At 45.1% G+C, this 20,477-nt stretch overlaps 1 protein-coding gene across 9 annotated transcripts in view; it reads left to right on the forward strand.

The window, feature by feature from the left end:
* Nucleotides 1–20,477, forward strand: part of PEX14 (peroxisomal biogenesis factor 14) — a 144,568-nt gene that overhangs the window by 35,120 nt on the left and 88,971 nt on the right. For all 9 annotated transcript variants that reach the window (XR_015143382.1, XM_086344456.1, XM_086344450.1 and 6 more), the window contains one exon: nt 17,916–18,000. Coding sequence is in view for 4 of the 9 variants with exons in the window: in XM_086344450.1 (XP_086200576.1) it covers nt 17,916–18,000 (85 nt within the window). In the remaining 5 variants the exon portion in view is untranslated. The remainder of the gene's footprint in view (nt 1–17,915; nt 18,001–20,477) is intronic.

Genomic DNA, 20,477 nt, shown 5'->3' on the forward strand with positions numbered 1-20,477 from the left:
TGGGATGCATGTCAGTTCCAGGCCTATTGTGTTGTGTTCTTTTCTGGAGTTTTCCAAGTGCAGGCTGTTCCCTCTGTTGCTTGTCCAGCCTTGAACAATGGCAGCTGCCTGCACCCCAGGCTCTTCATCCTAGCAGAGGGAAGAGGGTGAAACCAGGGGTGCACTCTAGCTAGGAAAATCTCATTCTCTTTGGATTTTGTTGGTCACACCCAGGAAAGCTTCCTTCTCTTCCCTTACATTCAATGAGATGTTTTATGGCCTTAACTGCAGAATAGGCTTGTGCCAGACTGGGATCGTCCAGGGAGGCGGGATGCAGGGGTTGGTGGGGGCAACTTCACGCTCCCATTGGGGTGCAGGGTGCTGGTGGCCATCACGCAGAGAGAGCAGAGAGTGCCGATCAGAGGTCAGGTCACCCCTGTGATATATCCCTGATGCAGATTTCCTTTTGAAGAGAGAGGAGTCAGGTTCATTAATTAAAGGAGCCTGGCTCGAGCGCCCTGTAATTATAGGTGCTAGAAATCTGAATTTTAAGAGGTCTGTGCAGCTGCATTTTGAAAAATGTAGGGAGGCACCGAGAAGTACAGGCTGTGGGCAAGAATGTGGCTGAACCAGATTTGGGAGGTTCGGGTTTTGGCAGAATTCCCCTTCAAATTCGTATTTATTCTTCCTATCTTTCTTTTTTTTTTTTAAATGGGAAGCTGGAGCTCTGATTTTTTTTTTTTTTTAATGAAGGTTACACCCTGTGACAGAGAGGCTGGTATTATCAGAGCATGGAAGGCAGAAAGGAGTTGCCATAAACTAGAAGGTGCTTTGTTTTTAAGGAAGCAGGGGATATCTTTGGGCTGTAGGGATGCCGTCTTTGAAAAAGTTATTTCTTCTTGAAGTGAGTGAGGGGAACAAGGAGCAGAAGGTTAATTTGGATGCAGTCTAGGGAGATAAGTCTTGGGCGTGTATAGGACTCCAGAATCTTTGCACCCATTTCTCTTCCCCAGAACAGTATCTCCTCCTGTCATAAATCAGCTTTTGATAATGAACCCAGAGGTGCAAACAGAAAATGGTAGACCTTTATGGGCAGTCCTGACCGGTCCCTTCTGTTTCTCATTTCCTCAGTTGTAGGTATTTTGATCATTTGCTTTGGGTGCTTTCTGTCTCTGCCTTTTCTTTTTTCTTTTCCTATTTGATTTATAAGGTCTTTTTTTACTTGTTGTCGAAAACCTTTATTTCAGTCTGTGACTATTTGCATCTCTGTTAATTAACCATCGCTCATTTGGGATGTGAACGGAAGCTTTCCAGGTGACTCAGTTGTAAAGAATCCGCGTGCAATACAGGACGCAGGCTCACTCCCTGGGTCGGGAAGATCCCTTGGAGGAAGAAATGGCAACCCACTCCAGTATTCTTGCCTGGAGAATCCCACGGACAGAGGAGCCTGGTGGGCTACAGTCCATGGTGGTTGCAAAGAGTCGGTCGTGATGGACGTGACTGAGGATACAGACAGACATGCACTTGGGATGCGGGTGGGAGTGGAGAGAGTTAAGCTGAGTAGGGGGTCCCCTCTTTGCCTCCCCTAAGAAGGAAAGAAGGGACTCGTGGTGAGTGGGGGCTCGCTATAGACCTGTGTGCCCAAACACTTGGTCGGAAGCAAACCTGCAGCTGCCACCAGCCTCCTTTCGCCCTATTGGCTTTGTCTCCTTGGAGGGTATTGCAAGCATCCTCCCCATTTCACAGCTTGAGCCCTCTGCCCCTCCTCAGGGGTTTGCAAGGGGCTGAAAAAAAACCACTTCGTACGATATATATATTTAAAAGATACTCCTGTATAGTCTTTTCTTCCATTCTTGCATGTGTGTATGTTGGGAAATCTACTGCTTGTGAACCCATAAACTGTGGAGTAGAACAGAAGTCTCAAAGACTGTCACTTGGTGCATTTACAATATGCAAATTGCAGTTCCAATTAGATTGAAACCTCTATTTAGCAGAGTGGTTTTGTGAAATAAATAACTTTTGAAGAAGGCCTACTATATATAATAAATACATATTTTTCCCTTCAGTTGCCGGCACGGAGCTTCCTGCCTTCCACACATCGGCCTGAAACGCTGATTCAGAGGCAGGCAGCATCCGTGGGCCCTCCCAGAAGAAGAGTCTCTCCTTCGCTTTCCTGGCACTGGGATTTCATCCTTGATTTACAGTGTGCAGCTTGTTAGCGCCAGCGGACGGGAGCTGGTGTGAAGGTCATTGTGTCCGTTCTGTCCTTTCAGAGAGAGAGTGAGGGGGTGTGTTTCTCCCCGTGCGCTTGGGGTGGTGGTGGTGGGCTTCATGGCCCCCTCTTCTGTCCGAATTGAGTGATTCAAAACCCTGGCCTCTTGTCTTTTTCACCCTCTGTACTGCCCATCATTCAACAGGGGATATTGGACACCTGATTCAGAATTTCAGGACAAGTACTGCACCACCCAGCAGAGCGCCTCCCCGCCCCCCCCCCACACACACCCCCTCTCACGGTCCTCCCCTTCTCAGTCCAGCCGTGACAAACTGACAGATAATTAACAGATTGGGTCCTCCTATCAGGCGAGTCCGGGGCTGGAAGCAGCTCTTGTTTTATACGCAGGTCCTTCAGCAGCCCTGTGTCTGTGGGTGGTGGTTCTCTGAGCAGTCCTGGCAGAGAGGGCAGTGAGTGCTGTGGGAAAAGCAAACAGAATGCTCTTTGGGAGAGAGAGTGCTTAAAAGGGAGTGAGGGGCAGACAGGTGCCCAGCTTGAAAGCACCTGGTAAAAATACCTGGGCTTGCAGGGTTGCGGTTCTGCACACCACTGCCGGTCTCAGCGAGCAGCAAGCTGGGTTATAATAGGATGCTTGATTACAAAGAACATTTTGAAGGCCACTTAGTCCCAGGTCAGCCTGTGCATTAAGTGCGCTAATCCTTTGTCGTAGCACTGGACTGGAATTGCAAAATTTGAGCTACGAAGCCTGTTGTGTTTCAGCTCTGGCTTTAAATATTTCTATACTGATGCTGCCCTCTGTGGCTTTTTCTCAGCTATCCAACTTTTCTTTCTCCAGTGGAAAGAAAAAATTCATCATGAGAATATTCTTGTCTACCTACCAGTGACTTTGAAAACTGCTTTTCTGCTTGTCGTATGTAGTCTTCATGATTTGTAATATTAATGTGTAGATAAATATAGCAACATGGAGGGGCTACACATAGGCTTGCGTCCTAGGGCCTGGCACATTGGAACAGAAAGAAATACCTAATTGCATCAGAACCACTCTTAAGTTCATGTATGTGGAGCCCATCAAGCTGAAAGCATGCAGACAGCATCTGCTGTTATCAAATCACTCGTGAGTCCAGCTAATTAAAATAGAGCTTCATTTTTCTGAACCATTGTTTGGCAGGAATTCGAAACGGGTATAACCCAATTTCTGTGTGTTTATGAGCCTTTATTATATCAGAGGTACTTTTCTGTAAATGTACAGGGCAGCGTTAAATGAATTGATCCACGCAGTATCACTGTAGACGCACTGTGGACTTGCTAATGATTTCCCTTCCAGCTTTCTGGTTTCCAGACATACTCCTTAAAGCTTTATGTTCTGTTTTTCTATCCTCTGCTCTTTGTCCTCTGATTTTTTTTTTTAGTCAAAAAAATTTAACGTTTTTTTCTTTAAAAACAGGAAACACTTTTTATTTGTTCGCTAATGAAGTTTTGTTTTCTGTTTCACTCTCTGTTTCTTCCTCTCTTCCTGTTTTTGCTCCTTTTTAAGGATTTGCCTTTCTTTATTTCTTGCTGCTTTCTGTTCCCTTCTTGCCCCTTATTTTTCTCTCTTCTTATCTCTCCTTCCTTTTACATTTTCCTCACTGCCTGTCCTCTGACCTTCTCTTTTTTCCTTTCTCTCTTCGTTCTACCTTCTCCAGTTTTGCCAGTAAAAGGTTCTTATACCTTTGTCTCTACATGCAAATACAGATTAAGGCAGAAAGCGGCTGCCTATGGAGGTGGAGGCATCTGGCCTTTGGGAGATGATGTTAGCCTGTTTTGCCTCTCTGAATTTGCTTGCATACTTTATGTTTTTAAAAGATTTTTTTCAAACCACATCTACTCCACTTTATAGTCTAATAATCTTACTTTGAAGATCAAAAGTCTTACATAAATGCTAACTAATTATTCCTTCTAACACTTTTGGTGAGTCCCTAAGCAGTTACAGTTCCATTTTACAGATGAGGAAGGAGAAACAGGAAAGGTAAGTAACTCTCTGAAAGTTACTGAAGAAGTTCGTGACCAAGTTAGAAGTAAGGCCAGGTCGCCTTTGGCTTTAATTCTTGATTACCACCTCCTCGGAGTTTCCGTTTCCCCCCCATGAGGATCGTGTATCTTTAAGATGAGGGTGAGAGAACACGGTGCCCTTGCCCCCTTTGCTTCATGTACGTTTAGCCTTCTGAAGTTTCATTTGAAGTCTGTAGATGTTAAATGAATTCCTAGGTAATTCCTGGGAAAGAAGGATGCCAAACCACTTACGGGCTAGTAAAAAACTCTGTCCATTACAGTCTCGAAGCAGAGTGCTCACTTTCTGTTTCCAGCAGCTTCCAGTAAGTGGGCCCACGTCATACACACTGGCCCTGGCGAGCATAGCATTGTAGGAAGCACTGCCATATTTGATTGAATTTAGCCATTCTGGAATGACGTCTGTATGAAGTCGTCTCTTGCATTACTGTGGCCTTTATTACTGTTAATGCATTCTGACATTACAGGTGTAGCCTTGGCTCTCCCAGAAAGGGCAAGGCTGCTCTTACCGGGCTTAAGAGCAGAATTTGTGAACCTGTTATGTAGTGAAACGGGTGTTCACATTTAGTTAATAAGCAGAGTAAGGGAAATGCTTTTATATAAAAGATAGCCAAGAGACATAGGCCTCTCCTCCTTCCTCATCCAGCATTGTCTCAAAAAGTAGATCAGTTAGTATTATTCTCCAGCAGAAAACTAGGGTCAGTGGATAGAAGGTTCAGGAAAGTAGATTTCAGCTCCGTTTCAAGAAGGACTCCTGAAAAGGAATTGACAGTCTTTTAAGAGAGTGAGTTCTCTGTTCGTTATAAGCATTCTAATGGAGGCTTGCTAGTCATGTGTCAAGGTTGTTGAAGACGGAAGTCCTAGGTCATGTATGGGACCAGATGGCTGTCCTTGTCCAAGATTGTAACTGCAAAAACAACATCTTTGCTTGTTGTTCTTGGTTTTTTAAGTGCCTGTTGTTCTGTGTAGACTCAGTGAAGGTTAGTAACTTGTTCAGTTGCTGAGTTGTGTCTGACTCTTTGCAACCCCACGGACTGCAGCGCTCCAGGCTGCCCTGTCCTTCACCATCTCCTAGAGCTTGCTCGAGCTCATGTCCATTGAGTCGATGGTGCCATCCAGCCATCTCATCCTCTGTCGTCCCCTTCTCCTCCTGCCTCTATCTTTCCCAGCATCAGGGTCTTTTCCAATGAGTTGGATCTTTGCATCAGGTTGCCAGAGTGTTGGAGCTTCAGCTTATTTAATCTTTGGCTTCCTATTTCTTACTCTTACTTGAATGAAAACTGTTTTTGTTCAGTTCAGGAAAACTACCCTCTCTGCCACCCTCTTGGAATAAGTCATTCTGGGCAGCCACACTGTTTAGATGCCCATTGAGAGCCATATGAAAACAAAACATGTAAAACTTTTAACTGGAATTAAAATGGGTTATATGCTTTCTCTCACTTTATAAGGTAGAGTATCTAAGACTATAATTTAATCCTGATGACTCAGTATCATCATTTTAGATGTAAATGTTTATATTGTATTTTAAGTGTAGCTGTTTTCCAAACCTGTTGAAATACAGATCTGTTGTGTATTCGCTCCTCCTCTGAATGACTCCGCCTATGCCAAATGACCCCGGACTGATAACTTTTTGAGTTTTCTGTTTGCTTTTTATAGACAAGTCTCTCCTGACATTTGTTGCTAGGCTTTTTTCACTATCTTGTCTTTGTTCTGCGAGTATTTCTTGGCTGTCTGGCTTGATTCTCCTTTCTCATTTGCAGTTTTTAATCTTCTGTGATTTGGACACCAGGTAACTAAGCTTCTGTATGAAATAGATAGTAAGTAGTGTGAATAGAGCTTTGCTATGTGTAATGTATATGTAATTTATTTCTTTTTTTGGCAGCAACAATGTCTTCTCCCTTCCCCATCTTTGTTGGCTTTCTCCTATTTCTGGCTGGATGAGATTGGAGAGCTGAGCTCCGGAATAGCTCCAGAATAGCTCTGGGTCTGGTCCCTGACCCTCACCCATGTCCCTGGCCTAGGTAGGCTGCCTGATGGGATCAACTTGGAAATTATAAAATGATGTGGCTTAGAGGGTCCAGAAGGCCATCTATTCAAGCCCTTTTATAGAAATGAAGGAATCCGAGGCACAGAGCGGGGTGTGAGGGGCCTGGTTCGAGGACACGTGCACATCAGGACTGGACTCCGGGCGCAGGTTTCCGGCCCACTTTCTGGCCTGCCTGTCTGCCACCTTCTGTTCCCAGCCATCTTTGAGCAGAATGGGTATGAATGGGGAAATAGAGGGTTTGTATAGGAAAATACTTTGCTGGCTGTGGGCAGGTTGAGAATTAAAGTACATAAATCAAAAAAGGCTTCTGTTTGTTGCAGTGTTTGGCTGTGTTTGCACTCACCGCTGATATTGATACTGTAGGAGAAGCTTTAATCCTTTCATTCAGATTTACAAGAAATGCTGTTTCCTTTCAGTTTAAAAAAAAAAAAAAGTCCAAGAGAGCATTTGATTTAAGGAACCAAAACTCTAGAAAATGTATCCGGGAGTCCTCGTCAATTTGGGGCATAATGAAATATAAAAAATACTCAATAAAAGCTCCTTTATTACTTTAACTGTTTAAATGTGGAGTTTTTAGCCATCAGGTTAATGTTTTGGTATCATTTTTTTATTTGATTGTGAGCACTTTTCCAGGTAGCGCTGCCACTCGAGCGCTAATCAGATTCCCACAAATGAATGGTGCTAGCTGCAGCCTGACATCACCGCGTTTTTGCTTCGACATTATTTTATTTGGTTTTCCTGTAAAAGTTAATAACTCTGTGTCCATGTGTTTAAACAGGCAAGAAGAGAGAGAAAGGACAGTGAACAGAAAACGATGAGCGACGTCTCAGGACTCTGGCCAAATTGAGGAGATGTAGGGATTTTTGTGATTTTAGTCTCTCACCCTAGCATGAGTTAGGTGCGGAGAATCAAGAAGATTGCACAGCAAGATGGTGATTCTTAATCCTTCCTCTCTGTTCCCCAGACAGAGTGGGAAGGACTTAGAAATGAGTTGCCATTGATCTAGAGGAGAAGGAGGGTGCTCAATAGAACTGATCTCTTGATGGTGAGAACTGGTTAAATCTTGCATTAATTGTAAGTAAAATACATGGCATTTTAGATGACTGAGATTGCTAAGAGCATCAGAGGTAGGACAGGAAGACTTTCCTTTTTATCTTCCCATTAGAGGTAGGAGACCGTCATGGCCGAGATGGCTCTGGTGTCTGTCTATTAATAATAGGCCTCTGCAGAATCATTTATTTTTTTGAAGGTGTGTTTGTTTGTTGCAAGCTGTGGTTGTTTATGGTGTTTAGTGAAAGGTTACTGAACAGTTCAGAGCCACAGTGATTACCATTTAATTCCTTCTGTGTGCTACGGATTTCTTTGCTGAGCTAAAAATTTCTAAATTGGTTTTGTCAGAGGAGGCAACTAGACTGGTACCTCTCTGTCTCTCTCTCTCTTTTTAAAAAGTATTTATTTACTTTCCATTTTTGACCACACCATTCAGTACATGGGATCTTAGTTCCCTAACCAGGGATGGAATCCCTAACCCCTGCATTGGAAGGTGGAGTCTTAATCACTGGGCAACCAGGGAAGTCTCTTGATTCAGATTCTCTTCCAGATTTGCATCTTGGTGCTAAAGACAGTCTGAGGGTACAAATCTGACCATGGGTACAAGAATCAGTCCTGTGGTCTTTATCTCAGTGCCTCTGAAAGCTGTGTGAAATACGGTGACTCACTCATCCACGTCAGGGGCGTGGCTTGTCTTGCTCTCTGTGCTACCCTCATTGTGTGGACAAGTTACTCCTGAAGTCATCTGGAGCCACGTGGCCTATGTTAGATACCCCTTCTTAGACAGTTGAACTGGCCGTCAACTTATTTCACACGGCTGTGAGGCACGTCTCCCGTCACCCCCCCTTGCTGCCGGAGCTGGTTCCCAGACTGTACCATCTTGGAGGGTGGCTGTCCCTGGGCCCTCCAGGGGCCGCTGTGCTTGTGAAGAGGGCAGCTTTCCCCTGAGAGGAGCTGATTCCACTTGACCGTTTTTGTCATCTTACTGTAAATTTGAAGATTTTTGAGTGCCAGCTTTCTCTCTTATGCATCATACTTTTGGAACTCTTCTAGTTTTTCTCTTAGATCACAAAAGAATCTAAAATAATAGCAGGAAGAATCAAGATTTGGTGGTCTTAGTGTGTGTGCATGCTCAGTCATGTCTGACTCCATGGACTGTAGCCCTCCACAATCTTCTCTATCCATAGGATTCCCCAGGCAAAGTACTGGAGTATGTTGCCATTTCTTTCTTCAGAGGATCTTCTTGACCCAGGCTTCAAACCCACGTCTCCTGCATTGGCAGGTGGATTTGTTATCAGTGCACCACCTGAGAAGCCCCTGAATGAGCATGGCTGTGTTCCAGTACCATTTTATTCATCGACACTGAAATTCGAAGTTCATGTGATTTGCACGTGACTTCTTTTGATTTTTGTTTTTCTTAGCCATTTAGAAGTGTAAAACTGTTCTTACAGACTTGTGATTGCCAAGATGTGGGGAAGGATGGACTGGGAGTTTGGGATTGTTGTTGTTCAGTCACTTAGTCATATCCAACTCTTTGCAATCTCATGGACTGTAGCCCACCAGGCTCCTCTGTTCTTGGAATTCTCCAGGCAAGAATACTGGAGTGGGTGGCCATTTCCTTCTTCAGAGGTTCTTCCCGACCTAGGGATTAAACCCCTGTCTCTTGCATTGGTGAGCTGATTCTTTACCACTGAGCCTTAATTGTTCACTTTTTTCTGCTTATCAGGGTATCTAAAGACAATTTTAAGGCTACCCACGTGTCATTTCCACTTCTTGCTGTCTTTTTGGATTCGAACTGCTTCTAAGCTGTGACTGCTTCTTTTTTGATTTTCAGATCTTTATTTGTTTTTGGTTGAGCTGAGTCCTCGTTGAGGTGTGTGGGCTTCTCATTGTGGTAGCGTCTCTTGTGGCGCACAGGCTCCAGAGCCTGCAGGCTTCAGGAGTTGTGGCATTTGGTGTCAGTACTTGTGGCTCATGGGCTTAGTTGTCCTTTGGCATGTGGAATCTTCCTGGACCAGAGATCAAACCTATATCCCCTGCATCAGCAGGCAGAATTCTTAACCACTGGACCACCAGGGAAGTCCTCAAATCTATTTTTTAACATTTAAACATGTTTAACATTTTTAACATGTTAAAAAATGAAAAATTGTCTTTCTTCAGTTTCCTTGTAGGATGTCTGGTAGGAGTGCCATTTAGCGACTCCTCAAAGTTTCAGTTTTGTGCTGTGTGGAGGGTGATGCGCGACAGCATTTCCTGATCCAGAGCTCATCTTTCTTGGAATCCAGGGGCCCATCTTGTTGCTCTCAGAGCAGAAGGTGCTTAGCGATCATGCAGGGACCTTGTCCTGCACCACCTGGTGGTTACCTAGTCAGCGTCTCACCCCCAGTGATGGCTCGATGCCCAAAGGTGTCACTGTCCATGATGCAACCTCTCTTTGCCCCCTTCCTGATCATCCCACTTCTCAGTAGCGCATGACTAGAGAGAGCTTCACACCAGGGTCCATCTGGCCCGACTTCAAAAGAAGTGGGAACTGAGGTTCTATCTGCTGAGCACACGAAGGTGCTGGCGTTTAGAAGTAACCTTTGGAAAGCATCAGATACAACTTGTGGTGGGGAGAAAGGTACTAGAAAATAGAGGCAGCAGTGTCGTTAGGAAGGTGCCAAAGCGCTGGGAGCCACATATTTTTAGTGTTGGAGTCACCAGCCACTGCCACCGAGTGAGCTCACAGTCCTCTTCAGGAGCATCTTGGACACTGAGTCATTACATTCCTTTGGAGTGATTCAACTCAACAGCTTGACACCTTCATTAATTTTACAACATGAAGCCTGGGTGCTCTCTGCTTCCTCTTTAACAGTACAGGGGAATTAGAAGAATATGGAAAAAACAGCAAGGGAAACCGGAAGAAGGAGCGGTCAAGAGCTGCTGAAAGACAACATGTGAGGAAATTGAACTCTTTGCCTTTTCTCGGTATCTCCTGGGACTGAGCACCCAAAGCTTGCCACCCGTCGCTGGCACACACAAGCCTTTTTCACTGTTCTGGCACGCCGGCCAACGCTCCGACTCGGAGCCAGCTCGTTTTGCCTTCTCTGCTGAGGTCACTGCTACCGTGATCCGTGTATAATGGCATTTTCCTCCTCTTTTCAGTATGGAGACTATTACGGTTTCCTCTCTAAACAAGACTTCAAACAATTTGCTGCCAGTTGGATTTCAAAGCCAAGGAAAAGGCAAATGTCAACCTTTTTTTCTCTCCTCTTTGGGTAACTGCTTTGTTGGTTGCATCAAAAATTAGAGGGGCTGCTCTCTAAATTCAGGTGGGGATGCGTGGGGACAGGCATTTAAATTTGCTTTTCTTTCTCCCCAAGGAGAGAACCCTTTTCCTTCTCAGCCTTTCCTAAGAAGGAACTTTGATCTCGTCATCCCAGAAAACAGAGGTTTTTATTTTCCTCAGAGCGAGCGTGTGTACTACCTCGCTTTCTGTGGCGTGGTTCCAGTCGCCCTCCACACTGGCAACTCTGTGTGTCAGCTCTGCTGCTGGAGCCCCAGCTCCCTTTGCGCTGCAAGTTGGCACCCAGAGTACTTTCCAAGTCACCCTTGCCTAAAATCACTCTCAGTTCAATTCAGTTCAGTTGCTCAGTCGTGTCCGACTCTTTGCGACCCCATGAATTGCAGCACGCCAGGCCTCCCTGTCCAGCAGCAATTCCACCTGATACTAAATAGTGCCTGTTGCCTTCCACATACATTTGTGGAAGAACTAATTTAATAAAATAACAAAACCACCAACATTCTGACAAGCAGTTCATGCAATATTTTTAACTAGGGCCAAGAAAAAAAATTTAAACACAGATATTTCATTCGAAGGGTAGTTATTGTGCATATGACGTTGCCACCTTTCATAAAGACTGCATATATCAGTGTTTTTAAAGTCAGACTAAGGTCAGTAATGCGTGCTGTGGAATTCCCTAAATGCAGATTTACACAATAGGCCTCCACACATATTGTGTTCTATCATGTCAACTCACGTGCACTCCTACCAGAGATCTTTTATTTCTTTAATGTGAAAAACAAAAGAACAGAGTAAAGTAAAACAAAGGAAATTAGGGCCCACGACTTAATTAGTATAGGGTTGTAACCCAAGTCAACAATGGGAAGGACACAATGACAAAAAGCAGGAAATTCCAAGTTGAAAGAGAGGCTCTTTCCTTTAACTCCTTGAGAGCCGGGGCGCTTGCAGGCGCACTGCTCACCCAGGTGCTGGAGGCTGGCTCAAGTACAGCTCGGTCTTTATTTTTGAACTTCCTGGCTTTTTGTTGACTTTCCCCTCTCCTCTCCCCCCCACCCCCCATGTAAACGAAAGGTACCTTTGCATGTGTGTGTTAATTGTAGATAAACGGGGGAAAAGTACCTCTCGATTTTGTAACCCTCAGAGAAGGAGAAAGAGGGGGGGAAATTTCCCTGTCACTGTCATCTGTTCATTTTTTAATGAGCAATTTTAAAAAATTGAAAATAAAAGAGGAAAATGAATAGGTGTTGAACCAGCCCGTGATATGTAAATGCCAACTAGTAATTACCTAAAACCTCAATTTTCATTCTGTTTCATCTTGCAAAACATTTCATTTTCCCGGAGTGAAAACACTTGGTCGGGGCTCGCACGAGGCAGCGGGGCGGCCGCCTCCTTCGGCCTGCGCGCCCGCCGGCCCCGGCTAGGGGGCACTTTGGCTCCGCGCTGCGGTGGCCTCGGCCACGACCAGCTCAAGGTTATTCCCCTCTTGCCATTCCAGCGGCTCCGCTCCGCGCGGTCGTGGCACCCCTCCCCCCACTCACACTCTTCTGGTTTCGGGGAGCCTCGTGCCTCCTTGTCCTTGCGGAGGATCATAGGATCGTATTGAATTTTGGCTGACCGAGCCTTCCTCTGCATATTAACTTTCCTCTCTTACCTGCCCGCTAGACCCTCGGCCTCCCTGAGTTGCATTTCACATCCTAAGAGCAGCTCCTCGCCAGGCTCCCTCTCTCCCTTGGCGATTTCAAACGTGGCAGTCTTTATATTCCGTTTTATTGCTGCTGTTGCTCCTTTTTCCTCCTTTAGTTTTGGAGGCTGGGGGCGGCTCTTTTTGACTGCTGCTCTCACACACGTGCTCTCCTGCCACATTAGAAGGGTGATTCCAACGTGTCTTTTTTGCATGCTCCTAGATTTTTCTCTTACTCTGGTTTAGGAGCTGTATTTGTGCAGCATCTTGGAATGTGGTTGGGGGATACCCCTGTTTCCGGGCTGGTTGCCTCCCCAACTCCCCAGCCTGTTCCCTGCTGGAAAAGAGAGTGCGGAGAAGTGAGAGCAGTGAGCCTGCTCAGGACCCTTAGCTGTAGGTCAGAGAGGCTTCTGGATGCAGAAAACCAGAATTATGTTGTCCTAGGACCCTGGATCTGAGAGCGCTCTGCCTGGAATCTCAAGGAACACGGCCTCTTTAGTGAGATATATGGCTTCATAATTAGCCCGTTGCATTTTTTCACGAGTGCTAGCATCAGCGTTCTACGATGTGTTCCTCTGATTAACAGCTGCTTTGCAACTATTTCCTTGTGCCACCGATGACCATATTTGTCAAGGAACTCCTGACAGAGTACTGATTTCTTACTAAAATGCAGTGTTTCCATTTGAAGAGGGTTCTCTCATTCTAGGCACTGCCCGGCTTTCCCAGTCACTTCTTGTAAAACCTTGAGTTGGCTTTGGTCTAATGCTTGTTAACAGGATTCGGGGTATCTATCTACTTTAGAGTACGCGCATAGGAACCTTTCGCAGGCAATTTAATCTTCTGAGCCGTGCATGTGTAGCGCTGCAGTGTTGGAATGGGGTTTTAAGTCCGCCTGTCGATCATTTTCTCTTGCCCTCTAGTTGTGATCTCTCTGGGTGAAAAAGGACTTGGCTTTGGTTGTTAGTGTCATTAATTTTAGACTATTTTTAATATTTTAAAATGGCTAATGAATGCTCACATTTTTAGGAGATAGATGTGCGTGTTGCACACAGGAGTGCAAAAGTTGGTGACATTCCAAGTAAGTGTCACTGGAGACAGCACATCAGGTTCACATGTCAGGTGCAGAGTGCTCAGGCTCCCTCCAACCCCAGGTTCATTGTTAGGCAAGCTCTGTTCTCCCTTCCTCCATGTGCAGAAAATACTGCGTGCGTTCTGAAGATGATAGTGTGCAGATCTTTTGTAGGAGAGTGGAAAGCATCTAGGAAGCATCGCTTCAGTGAGGACTGTCAGGAACCTCGCTGCTTCTCACCAGGGATTACTTACCCTACACAGCGCATTTAACAGCACATAGTTCATTGTAGATAGTCCCTGAGTATACTGTATTCCATTGATTTATACAGTTACAAATCCTGGTCTCTCACACACAAATCTCTCTCAATTGGCCAATCATCTTGGATCCAAAGGTGTTTTTCAATCTGAAGTTCCCTCTTTTTCCCTGGGCTGCTGGCAGTCACTCCAGTGGACCCACTGCCAAGGCAAGAATTTGCTCCTCCTCTTTGCACCCGGGTTTTATCTCTAGCTTTATGTGATGAACAGAGTAAAATCATCAAACTTTCCTAAAATTGCAGAGTCGATGGTGACAGGATGGTTTTGTTTTGCTTTTTGAGAGAGGGAGGGTGGGACACAGAGCATCGGGTCACAGGAATGGGGTGATGAGAAACTTTGCTTCTGTTTCCTTCTGAGTTTGTCATCTTTATTTTTATGAGACCAGGTACTGGTAATCTGCCTTGCGCTCATTAAGAATGCTCGGGGTGCAAGAGAAGGGGAAAGGAGGGCCAGTTCCGTGTCTCTGAGGGACTCAGCAGCAAGTGATTTCCATGACGCCATCGGAGCTTTTCACCGGGATTCTCCCTGGCTTGCTGCACTCCTACACCGGGCGCAGTAACGTTCCCGCCTCCGTTTTACATCTGTGACATTGAGGCGGAAGGTTTGGCCTGAATTTATGTAATTTAGTTGGGCACAAATATAACCCATGAATAGTCACATTCATCTCCTAATTAGAAAATCAGACGATAATACAGGACAGGCTGCAGGCACCCCGTCATTTCATCCGACAAAAGGGTGTTGTGTCTGTCCGACCTCCGCCAAGGGAAGAGCCCTTGAACTGCTCTGTGAAGTTAATGAAAAGTGTCCACCAATAGTCGAATGAAAGATGCAAACTGAGGACAGCGTCCGTTATCTAGGCGTCTTCAAACCTTTGCATTATGGGGGAAGGTTTGGAGAAATCTTCTACCATCTATGTGTGAATCATAGGGCTTGTAAAATTCTGTGTTGGACGGGCTCTTCCCCACCTTGTTGAAGTGCCAGGTCCTTATGAGGAGAGAGGAGAAGAGTGAAGAGTAGCTGGAGAAATAGCTAGTGAAAGGAGAGGCATTCCTGTATGTCCAGCTTACATGGATGGAGCTGCTTATCTGGGTATCTTTCTTCTAAAGCCCATTATGTTGAAGCTGTTAGTTCGGATGCTTTATATTTTGCATCTGGTGTAGTGATACCGGTGCTGTTAAATATGCGATTTGCCTGTCGCCTGCATTTTCCTACAAAGATCAAGAGGGACATAAACAAGCCCCAGATATACTTTATGTAGGTGTTTGGCAGTATTATTTTATATGGCTCGAAATTAGTGAATGGGAACTTTAAAAGAAATTGTTCATATTTTTTGCAAGTTTGAAGTGTGCCGGGACTTTGTCAAATTCCCGTTAAAATAAATATGTCAATTTCACCTCCCTTCCAAATTCATTTATCTTGCTTTTTTAAAAGGTGTTTTCTACTTTACCTGATGTTTAAATTGGATTCTCCCGTTTATGCTGTTCTTTGCTGTATCCCCCACGTTTTTCTTAAATGAATTACTAATGACAGAGCACTCCATCATTCCCTCTCTGCAGCCACTTTAAGGAAAGCATGGTGATCTAAACCTTTTAACCTATTAAAGATGATTTTCCCCAATTGAATCAGACCCACCACAGGTGTAATAACTAATCATTTAAACTACACCTGCTATTATGTATTTTTAAGCCATTATGCGTGTTGGATAGATGATAATTCATGTTTATTGCATTGTCCGATGGATCCGTTTTGCCTACACCAGGCTGATTAATGTATTTAAAGAAATAAGAGATGCAATTTTTAAAAAAAAAATTGATGGAATGCGCCAAGCACTGCATTGAGTGCACCATTAAACCCATCAGAACTTTGCTCTCTGACCAGAAATGCATATACCAAGGACTGTATTAAAAAAGCAAGGTGAAACCTGTGCGTTTTAGTGGTGGGATTCTGTTATCTTTCTCTGTCATGGAAAATTTTGGAAGGATGAAGGAAAGGTTTATGCTTCTACCGGTGAACGTCAGGAGCTGTGCCGTTGGCATCTCTGGCTTAAGACCTGCCTGCCCACAGTTCCTCTGATACCTGGGATCCATCCCAGGGTGTGTGGAGCCTACAACATATACAAATGGTGTTCTTGACTTGTATGTTGAAGGTGTGTTTTTTTCCTCCAGGTGAAGAACAATTAACCCTAAGACACCTGATCTGGGCAGATGGGCCTTGAGCCCATGGGGCCTGGGATGGTGCAACTGTCCACCTAGTCCAAGGCCAGCCTCTCTTCCTGTTTTTCTCCTTCGCCACTTCCTCCTGGCTCTTAGCTGCTTTCCTTTTCTTTTTGCCTTCTTTTCTGTTCCATCTCCTCTGCTCATCCATCACCCCCTCCTCCTCCTCGTCTCCCTCCTTCACTCCATTCTGTTTCCCTTTTCTCTCTTCTTTCTTCCCCTGTCCCATCTCTTCATAAGAATGCAGCCATTTTAATGATGTTTGTCAGATTTTTCTCTATTTGGATGCAACCTGAGGGGCTTGGGAGTGAGTATGTAGTTTTGGGGTTCTAGAATCCTAAGCATCGATTTCTCTTTCATCCAGGACCGATTGGTTATCACTGCAGTTCATGATGGTAGTTAAAGTGTTCACAGTGTTGGACAGATTCTAATTATCCTTAAGGAATGCTCCTGTGTCTTATCGCTGACAGGTCCAAATTTGGGAGTTGGGGATACCTGACTTCATCCTTGGGGGAGAGTGTCTGATGCAAGCCTCCTGTGGAGGGATCACAGGGGAAATACATCAGGGGTTTGCCCTGAATTTTTTTTTTTCCTTTCTGATTTATCCTCTTATCTTTTGTTACCAAAGAGGTGTATCTGGTCCCATGATGAAGTTCGTATAAAATATGAAGAAGATATTTGTAGCTTGTATTCCATTTGTAGTCACAGTACTTTCTGTTTGAATCTCTGTTCAATTGCTGCCTTAGTTTGAAAAATCTTAGAAAACTTCCTTACATTTGGCCCCTTAGAAATTTTTTCTTTCAACAACTTATGAGCAAACTTCAGGGTCTGTTGACTTTACCTGTACCTGGAAACTAAGTGATTCTTTTGGTTCTGATGAGATCAATAATGCCAGTCATTTACAGTGGCCCCTTTCCTATGGGGACAGGTTGGCATTTCCCACCCATCAGACTAGTGTCAGGGGTGGAGAGCAGACAGGTGGTGTGCAGGCACACGCTTTGTGTGCACTAAGTAATTTGAAGGTTAATACCATCCATAGTTTTCCTTCCACCCCCTGCTTGGCTCATTTGTAGATGCGTAGATTTCTTTAAATAATATTATTTCCAGAGGTAGGTAGATAATGTTTTAGTCTGTCAGCTTTTAGCCATGAAACCCTAAACTTTGTGCTTTGAAGGCTCTTTAGAATTTGGCTCCATTGCATAAGAGAGACAAGTGTGAGTGGCTGTGACTTACCTAAGTCTTCCCAGCCAGTGGATGCTCACTGCTTTGCCTGGTTCTGTAGAGGCAGCCTGGTCTCTTCCCTTCAGATGCTAACAGTGTGGCTGGGGAGGCAGCCTGGTCTCTTCCCTTCAGATGCTAACAGTGTGGCTGGGGAGGCAGCCTGGTCTCTTCCCTTCAGATGCTAACAGTGTGGCTGGGGAGGCAGCCTGAACATTAGAAGACAGTAGACTCGTGTCTTCAGCTATATGGCACTCACCAGCTGCACCAAAGATTTGAAGAGAATGAGGAGATCAGAGATGGCTTGCTTATTCAGGGAAGACTTCGAAGAGTTAGAACAGCCTATAGCAAGCCTGGGCTGCTGCTGCGTGTGCAGTGTTTACACTGGTAGAGGCTGGAAGGGAAGGCCTTCTAGAAAAAAGGGCGTAGCATGGACACAAATGGAGCGACATGGGTAAGTGTGGCCAGAGAGGGCTCCCTGCTGAGGAGTGTGAAGAATCAGCTCGAACAGGGAGAACAGGTAATGATTATTGGGGGTCTTAAAAGCTGGGCTGAGGGGATTAGATTTGATAGAACCAGATATAGGAACCCAGTCATGGTAGGGAACCAACCGAGTCTTTTATTTAAGCAGATTTTACATGTGAGAAATAACCGGTTAGTTTGACCCCAGTATTGCGCTTATTTCTATGGGCCTGGGGTAAACGTGTAGGATTCTTAATTTTGAAATGTAGACTGTTGACGTTTCCTCCTCTTCTTTGTTTTATCTCCCCTACCAGATTGCCACAGCAGTGAAGTTTCTACAGAATTCTCGGGTCCGCCAGAGCCCACTTGCAACCAGGAGAGCGTTCCTTAAGAAGAAAGGTACAGGTTCCCCGTGGCCGTGCCCAGTGGCCTACAGAGAGGGGCTGGGACGGGCGGACAGCAGCTGTTGTACTGATGAAGATCTCCTGCAACTGCCCCACTGGTGTGGGAGTGGGGGTGAGGGAGGCCCCCAGTGGGAATGCATGCTTTTTTTCTTACAGTAGAGCAGAGATGTGAAGATTCAGGTAATTGAGCTCTAGATGTAAGGCCAACAAGTTGGCCCAGGGCAGCCTGGCATCAGCTGTGTTCAGCAGCAGAAGAGGCCCAGGGAGAAGACTGGGGAGGACTCCTGCCCTGTGTTCTGTTCTTCTGATCATGGCCGTGGCTGCAGAAAGACTGGCCTTAGGTTATGAAGTCAGTCAGTAAAGAATGAGGAAGAAAGAGATGAATGAAGGACCAAGGAAATGAGATGACTAAACAAGGTCAGGTTAAGGTCAAGCCTGGGGTCAGTCTGATTTACAGATTGAAGTGGTAAATTACTAGTTTTATGGTATTTCTGTAAGCAGGGATTAAATGGATCTTGACAAATTCAATATTGTCTGAAGCAGACAGAATCTCTTTTGGTTTTATTGAAATTTAAGATATGTTTCTTTTTTTGTGAAATATATATTTAAAAAAAACCCTATCAAAGAAATTAGATACTTTGCATTCTTTTCATTCTTTGCATGTCTAATTTTCTGGAAAGCTAGGAAGTTGTTTAAAGGCCCTTAAACACTGTGTATGAGGGGAAGTGAGTTATCTCTGCTCTCCCTGCCCCTTCTCAGCCCAAACAAGACTCTTTAAGGAACTGGAATGTTGGTCTCAAAATTCTGGGTTTTTAGCTTAAATCATTAGTGGCTGAAACGGAAGAGGGCATGGCTTGGTGGTGTTTCCTAGGTCTGCTCCATGGTATCCCACTGAAGTGATGCTTCGGACCATGTAAAACCGGGTCCCAGGGCTGCGCTCGCAGGGTTAGGGCGTGATCAGCCCAAGTGTTTCATTCACAGGCAGCTGTTTAGAGGCAGCCTCAGGGCCGATCCCTGTCTGTGATTGAGCTGATGAGGGGCACTTCCTGGTGGCATCCTGGTTCCCCCCACCCCCAACAGTAGGAGATTATTAAAATTTGGAGTGCACTGGTTGGCCCTTCCACTCCACAGCCATCATGCTGTAAAAGAGTTTTTCCTTGAAATATGTGTACCTATGGGGAGTAATTAATCATAAAAGCTCAGGGGTTTCAGCTCTCTCATCAAAGCATTGAAGCTGGGGAAAGCTGAGCCTAAAAGCTGTGCTTATTACCCGGGGTAACCTGAGACAAAATCCATAGTTGCCAAGAGATCCTTTGCCCAGTATATTGTGCAATATTATAACTGCCTGATCTTCTCCTCCACTGACAATGACCAGTTATTCCTCATTTTCTCTCAAACGCAGCTGGGCTAGAATTTCATTTGCAGAAGGTATTTAGAGCAATTTAGAGACAAATGTCTCTGGTGTTTGCTCGGCACTTCCCCACTGCAGGCTTTGCTGAGCAGTTTGAGTATCAGGAGCTCCATCTAATCTGTTTAATTTTAATAAATCCCTGACTGGGAGAGGGAGAGAAAAGAGAGAGAGAGAGAAAGTCTGGGCCAAATAATACTTCTTTTGACTTGGTCGGCTAATAATTACTGTAGAAAACTGTCCTGTACAACTATCATTTGTTGCTCCTTTAAAAACCAACGACCATCATTTAATTAATTTAGCTCAGAGTGTTTGCCCTGTGCTGAGAATAGAACAGACAAAACCCCTGCCCTCTCAGAGCTTGAGTTCTACCAGGGGAAGGCAGACAGCAAAAGAAGAGACAAAACGTGGTTTATCAGATGGCAAGTTCCATGGAGAGGAGTGCCTGGGTGGTGGGCTGGAAGGAGCTGGTGCCGTGTGGGAATGGATTGTGCTTCTCACTGGGGTGATTAGCAGGTGTCCCTCAGGGAGGTTGACATGTGAGCGAAGACCTGGAGGAGATGAGTATTTGTTGTGGGCGGAATTCCTTCTCGATCCTGACTGTGGTTTAGAGTTTTTAGAATGTTAGGCCGCAGGAAACCAGAGAGGCATCCTACCTTTCTTCCAAAGAGAGTTTACCCCGCACTTAAACTGGAGTCCGAGGACTTAATCACCCACCTCCATTATCGTCTAAAATGCTGCTTCAGTCAGTAATTATCTATTTCCAAGTTGAATCCCAATAGAGTAAGTTCTGGCAGGACCTTTTCTGGGCAGAGAATTCCAAGGTTTGATGGGCATCTGGGGAAGAAGAGCCCTCTGTGGATTTAAACTTCACTTTTCACATTTCCCGTTCTCAGGGTCAGGTGTACACAGATCACGTTCACAGAGCTTGGTACCATCTCTGATGGGGTGAGGGAGGAGGGGATCTTATAAAGGAGTGAGCGTGTGCCCTGTCCCTAACAGTAGTTGAGAAGGAAAGGGGGTTGGCTCTCTGGTCTTTGGGGGCCGGGAGTGCGTCTGGAGGG

The sequence above is a fragment of the Bos grunniens genome, chromosome 16 (assembly GCF_055505025.1).
Source record: "Bos grunniens cultivar Pamir isolate PY7600 chromosome 16, Bosgru_T2T1.0, whole genome shotgun sequence".
In the NCBI taxonomy this organism is placed as follows: Eukaryota; Metazoa; Chordata; class Mammalia; order Artiodactyla; family Bovidae; genus Bos; species Bos grunniens.